Source organism: Emydura macquarii, unplaced genomic scaffold (genome assembly GCF_026122565.2).
Source record: "Emydura macquarii macquarii isolate MOO-44397 ecotype Brisbane River unplaced genomic scaffold, CSIRO-AGI_Emac_v2 contig_499, whole genome shotgun sequence".
NCBI lineage: Eukaryota > Metazoa > Chordata > Testudines > Chelidae > Emydura > Emydura macquarii.
Genome location: NW_027130636.1, coordinates 7,521,231 through 7,537,554, shown reverse-complemented (window position 1 = coordinate 7,537,554; position 16,324 = coordinate 7,521,231). Strand labels below are relative to the sequence as shown.

Here is a 16,324-nt window from a genome sequence, read left to right as displayed (position 1 = left end):
AGATTCATTTTTGTAGGGTGATTTTTGATAACCATCTGCTGTCTTTGTGATTTATTCCTGCACTCTAAAGCATGCAGCTGGCCAGATAGGAAACACGTTAAGTATTGAGAATGATACTGTCAGCTATTATTTGTCATTTATGCTTTTATTGTTTTGGTTTTTAAAATGCCCCATTACACAGATTAGATAAGATTTAAAAATGGGGAATGTTCATATTTATATTGTATCCCCCTGGGCATGTTAACTAATGAAAAAAACTGCAAACCATAAAATAAAATGGCATTTCTCTTGTACCTTTTGACTTTTTCCTCTGCATGTATCTCTGCTGGGGTACTTCAGGCACTCCAAAATGGTCATCACTTTCAGCCATTGTTTTAGTCCCAAGCGTGTCAGACCCTCAGTCGGTGTCAACTGGCACAGCTCTGTTGTGTTTGAGACGTTAAGCTGGTTTGCAGCAGCTGAGCAGCTGGAACAAAGAACCTAGGAAAGAAGACTTTTTTCTCCCCCGTGACCTCCCCCAAAAGTGTCAGAAGTAGATAAGTAGAGGCAGGGTTTGAAAATTACAATGACTAATCTTAGTAAGAAATTGCTACTGAATTTTTTTCGTATTACAGTACTTAGAGGAGGCCCCAATGAAACTCAGAGTCTCACTGTGCTAGGCACCATACACATACATAGTAAAAATACAGCCCCTGCCCCGAAGAGCTCGCAGTCTGAATAGACAAGACAAAGAGCAGGAAGGGAAACAGACAGATAGAGGGGAAAAGATTTTGCCCAAGGTCACACAGCATGTTAGTGTCAGAGCTGGGACTAGAACCCAGGTCCCCTGAGTCTGGCCAGTGCCCTATCCACTAAACAACACTGCCTCTGAGTGCCCTTGCAAAGCCACTTATTGCAAGGCCCATGATTCATTTTGCAACCTCTTCCACAGCCAAGGGATTCAGTCCCAGGGAATTGGTTGAGAACTTGTGTGTTTGGTTGTGCATAGGGAAATAGTGTTACATGGGAGGAGGAGGAGAGCCTGTGATCTGCCCCAGCTCAGATGCCTTATTTTCCAGCATGGTCTTGAAGCAGCAATATGGAGCTAAGGGAATCCACTGGCTTTCTTGACATAAATGACAATTGAAACCTCAGATAAATGCGGAAAATTGAAATATTTAAATGGCATAAGCATGAGAGGATCCCAAAAGATCCCAGCAAGCTGCTACTTCTATCTACCAACTGCATGTACAATCGAAAAGGTTTTAAAAAATAACAACATACATTACTTAGCGTAGGTGTTATGGAGAGAACCTGGTTAAATTGAAGCAGCTCTTGTTAGAATAAAAGAGGACAAGGTGAGTAACTACATTTTTACTCCTACAGAAACCAACCAGAGAAGGAATAATAAAAGAATGACTAACATTTGCCTAATGACAGCCACGTGAAACAGCATCAGTTCTGATTTTTCCCCTCTCAGTCCTGCTAATATTGAGATTTCCTTAGGGCCATAGTCCATGAAAGGAAGAATGGTCAAGGGTTGTTTGATCACTAGCGTAATAAGATGAAAGCCTCAAGTGTATGTTTGTATGTGTGTGTGAGAAAGATACAGATGGGAAAATTGCCTCTATAGCTAATTTTTTGGGTCACTGGCACTTGTAGTTGTTTTAACAGGAGAAGCCAAGGGAATGAGGCAGGTGCTAAATCTTGACTGGCTCTTTGGGGGCAAAGGAAATCATCACTAAGAGCCAAATCCTGAAAATTCCAGGGCTCCTGCTCTTACATGCTGAGTGTGCTAAGCTCCCCTTGATTTGGGGCAGAATCTGGCAACCAACTGTTAATCCAAGGGGGATGTTTTCACAGGAGACAGTAGCAATAAAAATCATTTTAGCGTGTTCCTTGCAGCATGTTCCATTAAAATTAAATTACGCAAAAAGAAAAACGAGGGCTACTTTCTGGCCTGCTGCCTATCCCAGAACCATAGATATGCTGACCTTTTGCTGATTTGAAGTGGTTTGCAAATAGCACTGTTATCTTTGCTTCTTGCAAATGTTTCCTCTTGCTTTATTTGCAAAACAAATTATTCTGTAAGTTACTGAGTCTCCTGGGGAGGGAATAGAGGTCTGGCTCAATGATTAGAGTGCTGCAAATCTTTCTGATTCCCTCGTCTTTGCACATATGAGGCGCTAGGACCAGGTGTTTATGTCCGGGAAACCCATAGCTGTGTATCTACCCCTTCTTTTTTTTTTTTGAATCAGGGGATTCCTGATCTATTTAAGGGAGTAACTGGACTTCTCATAGTGGAGCTAAGGGCATCCTGAGTTTCTTATACAGTGGCTTCTTTCCTGCAACTGAGCTGGCTTCTCCTGAGTTGTGAGTGTGGCCTCCAGCCACAAGGGGCAGTGGTTGTATGGAGGAACCAGCTAAGATGCAGGCTGCTGGCCCACAGCCACAGGCACCTAATCTCCCCATATATCAAAAGTGGCAGCAATTTCTTGAAGGGGAAAAGGAAGCAACAAGGGACTACAAAGGAGAAACCTCCAAATTTGGCAGCAGCCCACTTTAGGGACAGGAAATTAAGGAGAAGCTTGAATTCCAACAAAGACAAATGGACAGGTGGGGGATATCATGGAGGATAATAAAAGGGGCATTGGTGGGAGAGGATCAAAGAGAAATTCATATAAGGAAGGAAGGAAGGACGGACCATAGAGAGAGACTAGAATACAGAACACAGCAACATGCATAGGTAGTATAATCATAAACACATAACATTAAAATGAAGGCAATAACTAGCTTTCCTAATTGGGTCCCTGAGAAAAGATAAAATTAAAAGTTGCGACAATTTTGCCAATTGCTATTAAATAATTAGAGGTGGGCTAAGGATGTGGTGTTTGGATCTGGATACCTTCCTATTAGGTATAAGTTAGCTTTTACAGGGTGGCTTTGAAGCCAAACAAAAGGTGAGGTTCAAGTTTGAGGATGGAAAAATCTTTCAAGCTGCTGTTGTGCAATTAGCCAGTCTTGTGATAGTCCCTCTTTTTTGGGATCAAATTTTCTGAGGTCAACTGTTCTTGCAACATTTTAGCTGTATCCAAACTAGAACTGGAAAATAGGCCCCTTATGGAGGACCCTTATGGTTTGGGGGTCAGACCCAGAATCAAGACCACAGTGGAAAGTTTACATCTGGGGATTCAAATCCAATCCTCCCTCCTTCCCACATCTAGAGAAGAAAAGAGAAGAAATCCATAAGCGTTTGATTTCTAAGTTCCAGTTGTGACTGCTCTCTAGTTAATATTGTAATGCACTGGCTAGTTTCTATGTATTGCTTCCCTCTACTGTATGCCATTGGCCCAACACTTAGAACAGCTACCTGAGGTTCTACTTGTCTTCAGCTCAAGGGGCAGGAGGATATGAATTCTATCCTGGCCTCATGTTAAGTTTTAGAGTGGCTGTCATGTGGAGCAAAATGTCAAAGCTTGAGGATTTCGAAGAGACTTAAGGGAGTGAAGTATCCACCTTCCATTCAAAGTCAATAGGAGTTTGGCATCTAGGACATTTTGAAAATTCAAGGCAAAGTTTTTAGCAGCTGGTGCCTGTTGCTTGTTCCCAAACTGTGTGGCTGGAGAGGCATGGGGTGCAAGTTAGCCAAAATTTGAAGCAACTTAAGCCACATTAAGGCCTTAGACGGGTTTAAGCTGCTTAAGCCACTTTAAGGCTTTAGATGGGTTTAAACTGCTTAAAACACTTTAAGGCCTTAGAGTGCTTAAAACTCTTACATTTAAGATGATTTAAGGCTTTAGAGCAACTTAAATTCATGGGCTCTATGGGCTTAAGATGGTGTGGTTCTTTAAGCAATCACTTAACTGCTAAAGGCCTTCTGAACAGTTTTGAAAGACATTGTATTTCATTAGGTTTCCATGCATGCCCATTTGCCTGCAGACTAGAGAATGTTCCCACTCTGCGTGCTCCACAGGGGCACTTTCAAACCCCCATAATTACCTCAAATCACAAACCACACATTTTCCAGCCTAGCAAAGGTTCTGCTATTCCTCACTGAGGAGGCTCCGAGTCAAGTCTGAATTTTCAGGGTTCTGCCATTTGTGACTAAAATGGTGGTCAGATTGGGGAGTAGAAAATTGCTTTGGTTTTGTTTTTACAATCTTCTCATTCAAGAACAGGTGAACAAAATTAGTTCACATTTATCAGAAAAAACGTGCCTCAAGGCATGGAAATTTTCATCTTCAAAGAATAATCTTCTGGAAACTTGAGTGAATGATAACAAGGGCTTATGGAAACCATTTTACAACCTTAATTATAGTGGTGACTACCAGCAACTTCTGTAATAAATTAACATTTTGTTACCTGGCATAATAACAGGAACTGTCTTTTGTAGAACGATGATAACCTTAGGAAGGATTCTGTGGTATTTTACCTTCCATGGTTTCCTTTGTCTAAGACTGAGGATATTAGCTCTAGAAAGTTAGCAGATTCTGTTATCATGTAGCACATGATAAAAACAGGAAACTCCCATCTCTAGCAGGTGAGTGGGATTTCCTTGGGAGAAGACATTACTGAATTTTGTTTCTGGTTAATGAAAGTGACTGGTCATGGAAGGTAAAAGGGGAAAATTAATGCTTGGGGGAAATTTGTCCTTGGAATGGATATTGAAGACTTCCCTCAAAAGGTGCCTGTATATGCTGTGTAGCGGATCCCTAACATGCAGAGCACTGCAAGAGATACGTGGATTGTAGTTCTTTCCTACAACCTCTCCCTTCAACACCCACATAGAGCTTAAAATAACGGAGAGCACCGCTCTGCCTACTCTGCTAAAAACAAGGATAGAATCCCTCTCCCTCCTGGCTTCGGTAAACTGTTTCTATACAGCTCCCCCTCCTCCTTGGCTGTGTGCGGTGAGAGCTCCCCCTCCTGTTTCAATCTACTTTAACCACTTACCCTGCATATTAATCAGGGGAGCAGTAAGAATTGGAAGCAGGATTCAATTGATAAGGAATTAAAGGACAGGAATATAATTAATGATGATCAACATGGTTTTATGGAAAAAAGGTCTTGTCAGAACTGTTTTTATTCTTTGATGAGATTACAAGTTTGGTTAATAAACATAACTGGTAGATGTAGTAGACTTTTGTAAGGTACTTGATTTATCACAACATGATATTCTGATTTAAAATGTTGGCACTATATAATATCAATAGAACACATGCTAAATGGATTAAGGACTGGCTGGTGGACAGATCTCAAAAAGCAGTCATCAATGGTGAATCATCACACTGGGATGTTTCTAGTGGGGCAGTTGAAGGCCGAACACTGTTCAAAATCACTGCTGATAAAATGTGCAGATGGCACAGAGATTGGTGGAGTGGTAAATAATGATGAGGATGGGACAGTCGTACAGAGCAATCTGGATGGCTTCGTAAACTGAGCTCATACAAACAAAATGTGTTTTAATATAGCCAAATGCAAGGAATAAATGCAAGGAATAAATTCTTTTAGGAATAAAAGATGCAGGGCTGTACCTACATGGGGGGGCTGTATCCTATCAAGCAGTGACTCTGAAAGGGAATTAAGGGTCAGAGTAGATAGATGAGCAACTCAGCGTGATGCTGTAGCAAAAGGGCTAATATAGTCTTTGGATGTATAAAGAGTAGTAAACAGGAGTAAGGAGACAATATGTCATTAGTAAGGCTGACACTGGAATACGGTGTCCAGTTCTGGTGTCCATTTTTTAAAAAGGATTTTGAAAAATTGGAGAAGGTACAGAAAAGTGCCACAAAAATTATTTCAGGGATGGAGAAAATGCCTTACCATGGGACACTAGAAGAGCTCCATCTGTTTAGTTCATCAGAAAGAGGATTAAGAAGTGACTTGATTACTCTGTATAAGTATCTTCATGGGAGACAATCCCAGATGCTAAAGGGCTCTTTAATCCAGCAGAGAAAGGGAGAACAAGAACCAATGGCAGGAAGCTGAAACCAGGCAAATTCAAATTAGAAATTAGGCACAATATTTTCACAGTTGTGATGATTAACCATTGGAACAAGCTACTGAGGGAAGTGGTGGATTCGTGCTCTGCTAATGTCTTCAAATCAAGGCTGGATGCCTTTCCAGAAGGTGTGCATTAGCCAAATACAACTATTGGGCCGATACAGAGGTAACTAGATGAAATGTAGTGCCCTGTGATATACAGGAGATGAGGCTAGATGAGCTAATGGAACTTCCAGGCCTTACACACTATGAATAAATGACCATCTAGATGTTTCCTTGTTAGTAACAAAAGGGGAAGATGATTTCTTAAAACTCCTACTTAGGGGAACGTTAATTTCCAGGACCCTGGTTCTGTTTTATTACTGTTTTTCTGAAAACCAACTTACACATTCTTTCTTGATCTTTTTCTCCCCTCCCCTCTCCTTCCTTGAACACAGAGAGTTGGAGGGCAGGATGAGAGGGATGGCACAGTGAACGAAGGTGCCTGGAAGCATTGATCTACAGGAAAATGTTTAAGTCCAGGGCAGAGATTGGCTGGATGACACCTGTACATTTAAAATAATCTATAGAGTGAGTGCAGCCATGCCTCCGTGCATGATGGGAAATAAAGTGCTGTATAAAACTCCCCTGCTCCACTTCCCATGAGAGCGGGAAGGTGAGCACCTCCATAGGGGAAGGATTGACAGAGCGAAGCAACTGGAGCAGTCAGTGGGTTTTGCTTTTAGGGTGGCTTGCTGACATTCAGACTGGTGGAACTGCAGGCTTTAAATGTTTGGTGTGATGACCCAGTTCGCTTTTTCTGTTTCTAATACATGTTTTCTGAGAGGTCCGAAGAAATACTTGGAAAAACACTTCTTAAATGTATTGCAGTTAGTCAAGGAATGCTTGACTTTATAGCTACTCTTGATCGGAAGGCACCTGTTCTAGAGTCATGCAGCAGAAAATGTGGTTCTTTCTGGTTTGTGCCTTATCCCCTGTCTTGACTGGAGGCTGAGCTCCCCTGTGCCTGACTGATAGCCAATCTTCTTAGTGTTTGTGCAACATGTCTTGGGTGGCACATGACCAGGATTCATCACTGAATTTGCTCTTCTGGTTGGATCATTAGCTTCCCTAGCTTGGACAGGTTACTGATGGGGAGTGCGACATGAACACCAATCCTGATTCACCTGGTGTAAGCAGGGCTGATTTTTCAGCTCTTAGCACTCAGCATAAGCAATAGCAGGTTATTACAGTTTTATTCAAGTAGAACTAGCCAGCTGAAAGATAAATATTTCCTAAAGCAGCCTTCATCCCTGGTTTCCTAGGGTTTCTACATAGCACACAGATCTTTCATCTCTGTTAAAATTGCCTGGAGCTTCTGCTAGAACAAACCTTGGACATATGAGGCAATTATGATGAGGCATACCGCCTTAGACAAACAAGAGCTGAACAGTTAAAATACAGCAAGAGTCCTGTGGCACTTTAAAGAATAACAAATGTATTTGGGCATAAGCTTTTGTGGGCAGAAACCCACTTCGTCTGCTGTTTTGCTAAAAACGGACTATCACGGCTACCCCTCTGGAACTCATCAACATGCAAGTTAAAATACAAACATGCACATAAATGTGGAGCTTGGCAACCTAGCTTTGCTTGCATACATATAACTGGCTTAATTTCAGTGCAATTATGTTATTTTGCAGTGGACCCCAGGCTATTGTTTGCCCCTCGTGGTCATATTTGTTCTGCCCTAGAACAGACAGTGCATGGGTGCCTGATGCAGCAGATTCTAATGTACATTATTATTCACTTTTGTGATATATCCATCCAGTAATGTACACAGTGCTACTCCAGTGAACCCTTGGTTGCTTGTCTGTCATATTTGTAAATGAGCAGCAAACCAATTACAGCAGGCTGTAGCTGTGTTACAGCTAAGAACAGCAGCGGATGAGTAACAATGCTAATGTAATATTAGAGCACCTGCAGTACAGTCAATAGTCAGTGTCAGCAATACATTGATAATGTTGTGTTTGCTTTGCTGACATGCTCCTTGCACACTCAACCCTGGTTTCTGTTCATTTGCAGAATCACAAACAAAGCTGAATGAGAGCGTGTCTGGGGAAAGCTAGGTTTGCATTCTGTTTTCTAACATTTCTCTTCTGGAGACTGTGGTTCGCACGTTGTTTAGGTCTAGGGTGACCAGATAGCAAATGTGAAAAATCGTGACACTTTTTTGAGGGGAGGAAGAGGGAGTAATAATTGCATCTATAAGACAAAACCTCTAATATCAGGACGGTCCTGATAATATTGGACGTCTGGTCATCCTACGTAGGTCACAAGAACAAGTTTAGTGGTAGGGATTGCCGACCTTTAAGAAAAGTCCTGGAGTGGTCAGAATGAAAAGCTGCAGAAGTCACAAAAATAGGATGTAAAAGTTAAACATTGTTTTGAATGGAAACCTTTGTTTCTTAATGATTATAATGATTAACAAGAGCAAGGCATGTGCTGTGGTAATTGTGAGCCTTATTGATCTTAGGAGTTGCCATGCTGAAAGTGATCAGTACTCCATCTAGTGTGATGCTCTGTGGAAGGCAAGAAGCACTTGTAATGTATCTGTCTAACTGGGCAGTGTTCTTGGCATCTTGCAAAAAATCCTTCTCCTCCTATTGGGCTTCCTCTTAATTTTCAAAAGGAGAGTCTAAACCATACCATTCTTACCCTGGCCACAACACATCTCTATCAGAGCAAGCTTTGTTGAATTCTACAGTGTCCATTGTGGTTCAGTGCCACTTCTGAAACAACTGTACTTCAGAGAAAATATGTTAAATAGCATAAATAGTTTAACAGCATTTATGCCAATGACATCATGACTGAAATTGAGTAGTGGCACAGTGCTATTCTAAAATGATCTATCTCAGAGGAGGGTCTGTTAAAACAATTCCATGAGAGTCCAATAGTTGGACTAACAAAATTAAATGAAATTTAAAAAGCTGCAAATCAAAGACATGATGCACTAATGGGCATTGCTGGTAATAATCAATGGAATATCTTATTTTATAGTACCTATCACCTCCTAAAGGCCAAATAGATCTTTGAATTAAAGTGGCATTGAATCAGAGAGCAGAACCGAGGCTGTAGCTTTCAGTCAAGATGGTATGTCAAATATTGTGGGACTAAATTGGGTGAGAAAGTCCAAAGCCTAAATAAAAAAATTTTCTCCTCACTCTTATGCATTAATCTCCTCTCATTGTTTCCTTCTTATAGAAATGGTGTTAACTGCTGATGAAACAATAGTTGGTATATAATCCCCCCATCATTTTTGAGTAACTACTCTGGCACGGATTTCTCTGCCTACGCTTGGGTATTTGGTAGTTCAGCTGTGACACTGTAGCTATAGACACTCCCATCTTTAGAGCTACATTCCTGAATGTAGAAAACATCAGGTATTAATGCTAGATATTGCATTAAAATAAAGGATGCCTTAGCCACCCACCAGGGCCAAAGCCTGAGATTTTCAGAGTTGATTAAGAGTTTTACTGACACATCTCCCATTAATTTCAATAGGAATTGTGTGTGTAAAATCCCCCTAGTGAACTGTCAACAGCTCAACCCAAGATCATTGCTAATGTTGAGTCTGACTGGCCATACTGTCTTCCTTATAAAGATAGGCAGTTCTGACTGCCTGGAGCCTACACTATTAATTTATTCACGTCTGCTGAATCCTGTTTGTGTTGCAGCAGCAATTTTGTAAAGAAGGATCATTTAGCTGTGTTTGGCATATTCACGGAGTGTGTGACATGACTGTCTCCGGTACTTCATTCCACACTCAGAACAGGGTATTTAAGGACATAGTGAAGTTATTTTATCTTTAAAAAGAGCTGTATTTTATTCGCTCTTCAGAACTTGCGTCTTGAGAGGCCCTTTGAATTTTGTTTTTTTCAAGGATTCCATAATTAGTCTATTCCATAGCTGTATGACAGTGGAGCAAATGAGTCATGCATGAAGGGAGAGGAGAAATTTCAGTAGTAGGCTTCTATTCCCCTTTGCTATATGAACCATTAGTAAGCAGTGTAGTAAATGGCCCTAACAGCATTATTGATTAATTATCAAGCCTAAACGCCCACACACACACACAAAGCTTAATAGGACAAATTGCATACCATGCATTTAAGTGTGAAAAGATCTCTCTACTGCTGCACTAGCTATGGTAGCAGTTGGTTTTCTGGGTCACCCACTACCACTATTTGATCCTTGCTTTTCTTACATGGAATAATGGTCCTGTACTAGCATTAGCTATATGATCCAAACTCATCATAACTCAGTATAGATGGGAAGTAGTGAGGTCCAGTAGATAAGACACAGGACTGGGATTTGATAGTTCTGGATTCTATTTCAGTTTTGTCATTGATATTGCTGTGTGACCTTAGGCATATCCTTTAAATTCTCAGTAACTCATTTTTCCCAATTGGAGATAATGATATTTGTCCACCTTTTTGAACCACTTTGGGATGCACAGATAAAAAGTGCTCTTTTCATGCTAAATATTTTTATAATGCACCCCGATAGCTAGAGTGCTGAAAAGAAGTGAGGTATGACTGAAACATTTAGGACCATTTTAGCTATTGTATTAATTCTAGGGATGATCAGAAAAACAACAATTCCATTTCATGAAAAATGTCACCGTTTTGGAATTTTTTCTTATTTCCATGCAGAACAAAACTGAGATATTTCAAAAAATGTTGTGAAAAAAACACAGAGAGCCAGCCTCTCATCCCAAAACAGCCTGGTGATTAGGATGCTCACCTAAGATTTGAGAGACCCCACTCTGTCGTATTCAAAGCAGGGATTTGACCCTAGGTCTCCCCCATACCAGGCAAGTGCTCAAACTAATGGGCTATTGGCTATTTCAGGAGTCTTTCTCTCCCTTCCTCATATGATCTGAGAAAACATACCTTTCAACATTTGATAAAAGAGCATTTTCCAGAAATAGTTTTGTTAAAAAAAATAATTCAACCAGCTCTAATTCCTCCTGTCCTACATCCTGCAGCATGCACAAGATCCCCCGCCTTTTTTCTCCATGTATTATTTGTATTGGTACCAAACCAGAAAACAATAACACAGGATGTGATCAACTGTGCCTGGAAAAATATAATCAACCTCAGGTGCAAATAATAGCCAATGCTGGGCTATCCACCACAGTGGATGGATACAGAGATAATATTTCAGAAAAGGGAAGTAACACAACTGAGGATAAGGTATTTGTTACAATAAGTAACTTTGTCATTGAACCATACATACAAGTTTTCTCCTTTCCCATCCTCCTTGGGGACTGTTCATACCACCTTCCTTTCAGAGTCTAGCATTGCACAATGATATTACAGAAAACCAGGATTCACAAGCTCCCTATATTGGATTAGACTGTTTGGGACGCTTCCCCAACCAAATCATAATGGCAAGAGGTCAAAGGTTCTCAGAATCACATAAATGTCTAGATCATTATTCTTAGTCATGTTCAGGCCTTGATGAAAGTCCATAAGTGTTGTTCTCTGCAGGTTAAGGTTAATGGGAGAGTCTCTGACCCAAGAAATCAGGATGGACTTGTAGGGAAAAGACAGACAGATATTCAGTTGGCAGCGACTGTCAAGAGTTCAGGATACAAAGATTTCCATTATGTACATTAGTCCCTTGGTTTTACTTCTTCATGCTTTTTTCTAAAATGATATTTTAGGGTTGAAGTTTCCCAGGCTTGGTCTCTGCTTGAGCATAGCTTTTACTTTGAATGTTTGAAGCAAGCCTTTTCTGATGTTACTGAATCATGAGTAGATGCAGGAAGGGGATATTTTCCCCGTGGTTTTCGGGGCTTGCTGCTCTGTTTTATCACACTGATAATTGAGAAATGGCTCAATCCTGGCATGTAAATAGCCCTTAGTGAGGAGTGTGTCCAAAACTAAGTTTAAAATAATCGTTTGGAAAGTAAGAAAGCTGTGACCATTTGAAAATTACATACTGAATCCGCGCAGTAGAATCATTCCCTAAGTGTGAGAGATGGGCCATGCATGTGTGCATTTTTTCCAAAGTAAGCACTTTTTAAATATATGTTAATGACCAGCTGACCCTGAGCTTAAGCATTTGTGTTCCTTTGAGGACTTGCTTAAAACAGCTTAAGTGCTAACTTTAACCCACCCTAAAGACTTAAAGCAACATAACATCTTAGGCCACCCTGGGATACTTTCCGCTCTGAAAAGCAGCTCTCTAAAATGCTACCACGAGGTTCCATATTTGTGACTCAAGAGTTGCACAGCAAATGGGACCTGGTGCTACAATGGCACCCTGATACCTAAAGTGCATGATCTCTTCTTTTTGGCCAATGCATAATCACCAATAGTAACAATTCTCTGGGCCAAAACCTGCCTCAGTTACCCCGACACCTCCCACTGTCTCAGACTGGGGTGGAACAGATGCAATCGAGAGCACAATTTAGCTACGCAAATTAGCACTTAGCAATTAGCAATGTGGCACCGAATATTTGGATTTCAGCTCTCTGAGTGTCCATATGGCCATGTGCTAGCTGAGTGACATGCTTCTGTTAGCGGTAACTGGCTGACAATGCCTTACTTGCTCTATTCCAGCTCATCAGCGATGGCAGCGTGGTTTATGCAGAAGCCCTCTGGGATCACGTCACAATGGATGACCAAGAGCTGGGATTCAAGGCTGGCGATGTCATTGAAGTAATGGATGCTACCAACAAAGAGTGGTGGTGGGGGAGGATCCTTGACAGCGAAGGCTGGTTTCCAGCCAGCTTTGTACGGGTAAGGACCTAAACATTATTTTTAACCCCAGTCCATTAACACCAGCTTCTGTTTTCATGCCTCCTGATATGAATGCCCCAAGCGCTTCCATGACTTGAGATGATTTGGTTTAGAATGTGCTGGTTATCAGAGCCATGTGCGTCAGTGCTTCTCTTTAGTTATGCTGTGTTGAACTGAAGCCTCAGTGGATATCTCCATTTGTCATGATCTGGTAATTTATATGGTATGGGCCAGATCCCCAGCGGGTATAAATCATCATAGTTCAATTGAAGTGAAACCGTGCTGAACCTACATCAGCTGGCCTGACAAGCCCCATGTATTGGATGTGGCAGGATTAGTGGACAAAATGTGAACTCCAGAAATGTAGTCTGTATATTGGATAGTGCAGGAGTGGACTCATTCCTTACTGCTGCTTTGCCAGGACATCAGAGTTCACATTAATATGGAAGAGAACAAGAGCCCAGGCAGATTTAGTGCATGAGCCACACATTTTCCTTCTCTTTCCAAGTAAGAGAGACTTTTCATCCCACGATGTGAGCTGCAACCTCAGTGTAGCATCCTAGCTCTGCATTCACTGCTCACGGGCTGTCTCTTCAGCACAAGCACAGTAATTGAGAATTGATAGGGGGCGAGTCAAATCTGCCAGGACATCGGGATTTTCAGTCTCCTGCCCTCACAGGTCACCTGAGATCACAAATTACCTGACACAATTTACGTATGAAGGGAGTTGGCCTGCAGCAAAAATCCTGGTCAGAGTCTGACGGATTGTGACATGGAAGTTTTGAAATCTTTTGTTATGGCTGTGCAGGAGGCAAAGAAGAGGTTCTTTGTCTCTTCCTTAGCATCCTCCCATTCCCTAGCAGAACAACTGTTCCAAATGAGAAACATAATCTGTAAATAAAATCACTTGGATGTGGACCCATCTCTGAGCTTCGATGGGGACAGAAGTGTTTCTGAAGGGTCTTTTCTACCTGAGTTCCACACTGAGGTTGTGTTGGGGGAGCTTAAGGCTGCTGCATATAAGTTGGACCCATGCCCCTCCCGGCTAGTAAAATTTGTGGTGAGACTGCGTATGTGTTGCTGAAGGGGATTGTCGGTGCTGGCCTTTAAAAGGGCAGGATGCCAAACTTTTCCTACTGGAGTAATTGATGGGTGTTTCCTCAAGCAACTCAGGCATTGCCAAGTATCACTTGAACTCTTACCTATTTCAGGGAAGAGCTATAGGGAAGGGAGTATCAAAGCACCTCTGGCTAATCTGGAGTCATCAGACTTCCTAGATTCTGTGCAGTCCAGTTTTAGTTGTGGGAATAAAGTCGAGATTGCACTGGTTTTGCTGATCCATGCTCTCCTGCTAGCAATGATGGAAAATCAGGGTCCCACATCTTTGATCCATCAATTTTTGTTGATAATGTTGACCGGAATGACTAAATTTAACTGTAACTGAGTAAACATAGTTCTGTATGCATGTGGAAGTGTGCAATATGTATATGTGGATATGATAATCCGATCTTAATTAATTTTAACTACATAGATATCTAAACAACCTCTTGGTATCATTGCTATATATGTAGCTCTAAAATGGCTGAAGCGGAGCGTACATTTGTTGCATGTTTCTACTTGAGTTTTCTTTATTCTCTCCTATGCATTTTATTTGATACTTTTTAAAATGTTATTAGATATCCACATGGGGTAACCTAAGACCATTAATATGCACTATGGCAGTACTGTATAAAAGAATTGCATTGAAAATTGCCTGGAATTAATAATGAGTGGTTTTAGTACAGCCCATAGGGTAGACATTCATCCTCTATGAAAATGTCTGATATTTTTGCCTATATTCATGCTGTGCTGCCATCTAGTGGTCATTCTGAAAGAAGCATGAGTCTCATATTGCGTGCCCTGGGAATTACCTTGAGCTCTCTTTTCATATGACATTACTTGATCACTGGCATCTGTACTCAGTTCGTATAAAGAAATGTTTTATTATTATTATTATTTACCTTATAAGTATGAGTTTCCTTTAATTTACTCCTTAAAAAAGATTATCAAAGCAGAATGTATATAGGACTATCATTAGAATTCCCCTCTCCCCTCCCCCCAACTTACCCAAGCAATTTGTGTGCCCAGGCTCTGGATGTTTTGTAGAATTAATTCTGGAGGACACTGGCTAACCAGTATGTGGGCTCTAGGAAAGTGACAGGGAGCAAGCGTTGTCCCCTAATGTGCCTTTCTTGGTGGTAGAAGGAGCTTAATTAGTGACACAGAGAAGATGAGAGAGTAAAAACAAGGAACAGAGGGACTGTAACCCAATAGAAATCCATGTGTGTTTGACACAGCTCCGAGTGAACCAAGATGAACCCATGGAAGACTACCCTATGAAGGTAGAGGACGGCAAAGAAGAGGATGCCAGCACCGCCACCCGGCGTTATGGGGTGGGGCAGACAAGCAAGGACCAAATGAGGACCAACGTTATCAACGAGATCATAAGCACAGAGAAAGACTACATCAAACACCTGAAGGACATCTGTGAGGTAACCGGGCTGTGAAAGGAGAGAATGTGAGGGGCCGATAGAATGGGTGTCATCCAAATGCTTGAACTGAACCCACTTCTGAAGGGAGTTAGAGATCCCTACCCTCCAGGCTGCTAAGATATCCTCTGCTCTTCATCTCTCTCTCTAGCTGCAAATTACTCTCCTTCACTTAAGAAAAGAACCTTCAGTTAATAGAGTTGTTTGTCTATCAATATCTATCTGGTGTGTAATTGACAAGTCCACCAGACTCTCTTCTTCTTACCCTCTGTTTAATCACCGTGCATGTTCAGGAAATAGAGAATACTGATGCATTCCAGGAATATCCCAAATGCCCCTTTATTTGGAGCATGCAGAGGAGTCCTGATTAAATGTAATTAAGTGAATTTCCCAAGCCAAGAAGACTAGAATTCTAGCACCACTATATTCTTTATTAATAAATGGTGTGAGGTGGTATGATCAGAAATACCAGCCTTCATGCAAATCAGATATTCAGAGATCAAGACCCTGGGGAACATTTGGCCAATTAGAGCATTCACTTCTGAACATGCTGAATATTCTGACATCTACTTTCACAAGAGACATGCACTGAATACATTATAATTGGGGATAACAGCTTTGCATGGACATAGCACCTTTCATCCCCAAACACTTTGCAAAATACATACCTAAAACACCACTGAATTGCAGCCTTCTCCAGGATGGAGGGAGAAAGCCGATGGGGGCTAAACATAGCACCCAACAGGGGAAACAAAGACTGTTTTATCCAAGGACACTGAGACAAGCTCTTGCTCTTGAAAAGAGTGTCCCAGTTACCCCATGGCTGTTTGTGAGTTTGCACTCTTCTTTCTCCCTTGACTGGTCCAGACATTCCCCAATCTTAGCATTCAAACCCAGATTCTCAGCTGATGTAAAACAGCATGACTCCATCAATGGAGCTATGTCCATTTACACCAGCTGATCTGGCCCTTTGGGTTTAACCAGAATATCTGGTACCCATACAGTGAGCTAGTTATTTATAGCAGAAGA

At 41.4% G+C, this 16,324-nt stretch overlaps 1 protein-coding gene across 1 annotated transcript in view; it reads left to right on the top strand.

Annotated features, from left to right (window-relative positions):
• Nucleotides 1-16,324, top strand: part of LOC137147107 (uncharacterized) — a 280,155-nt gene that overhangs the window by 251,512 nt on the left and 12,319 nt on the right. The window contains 2 exon segments of the mRNA XM_067538874.1: nucleotides 12,588-12,767; nucleotides 15,104-15,298. Coding sequence (XP_067394975.1) covers nucleotides 12,588-12,767; nucleotides 15,104-15,298 — 375 coding nt within the window.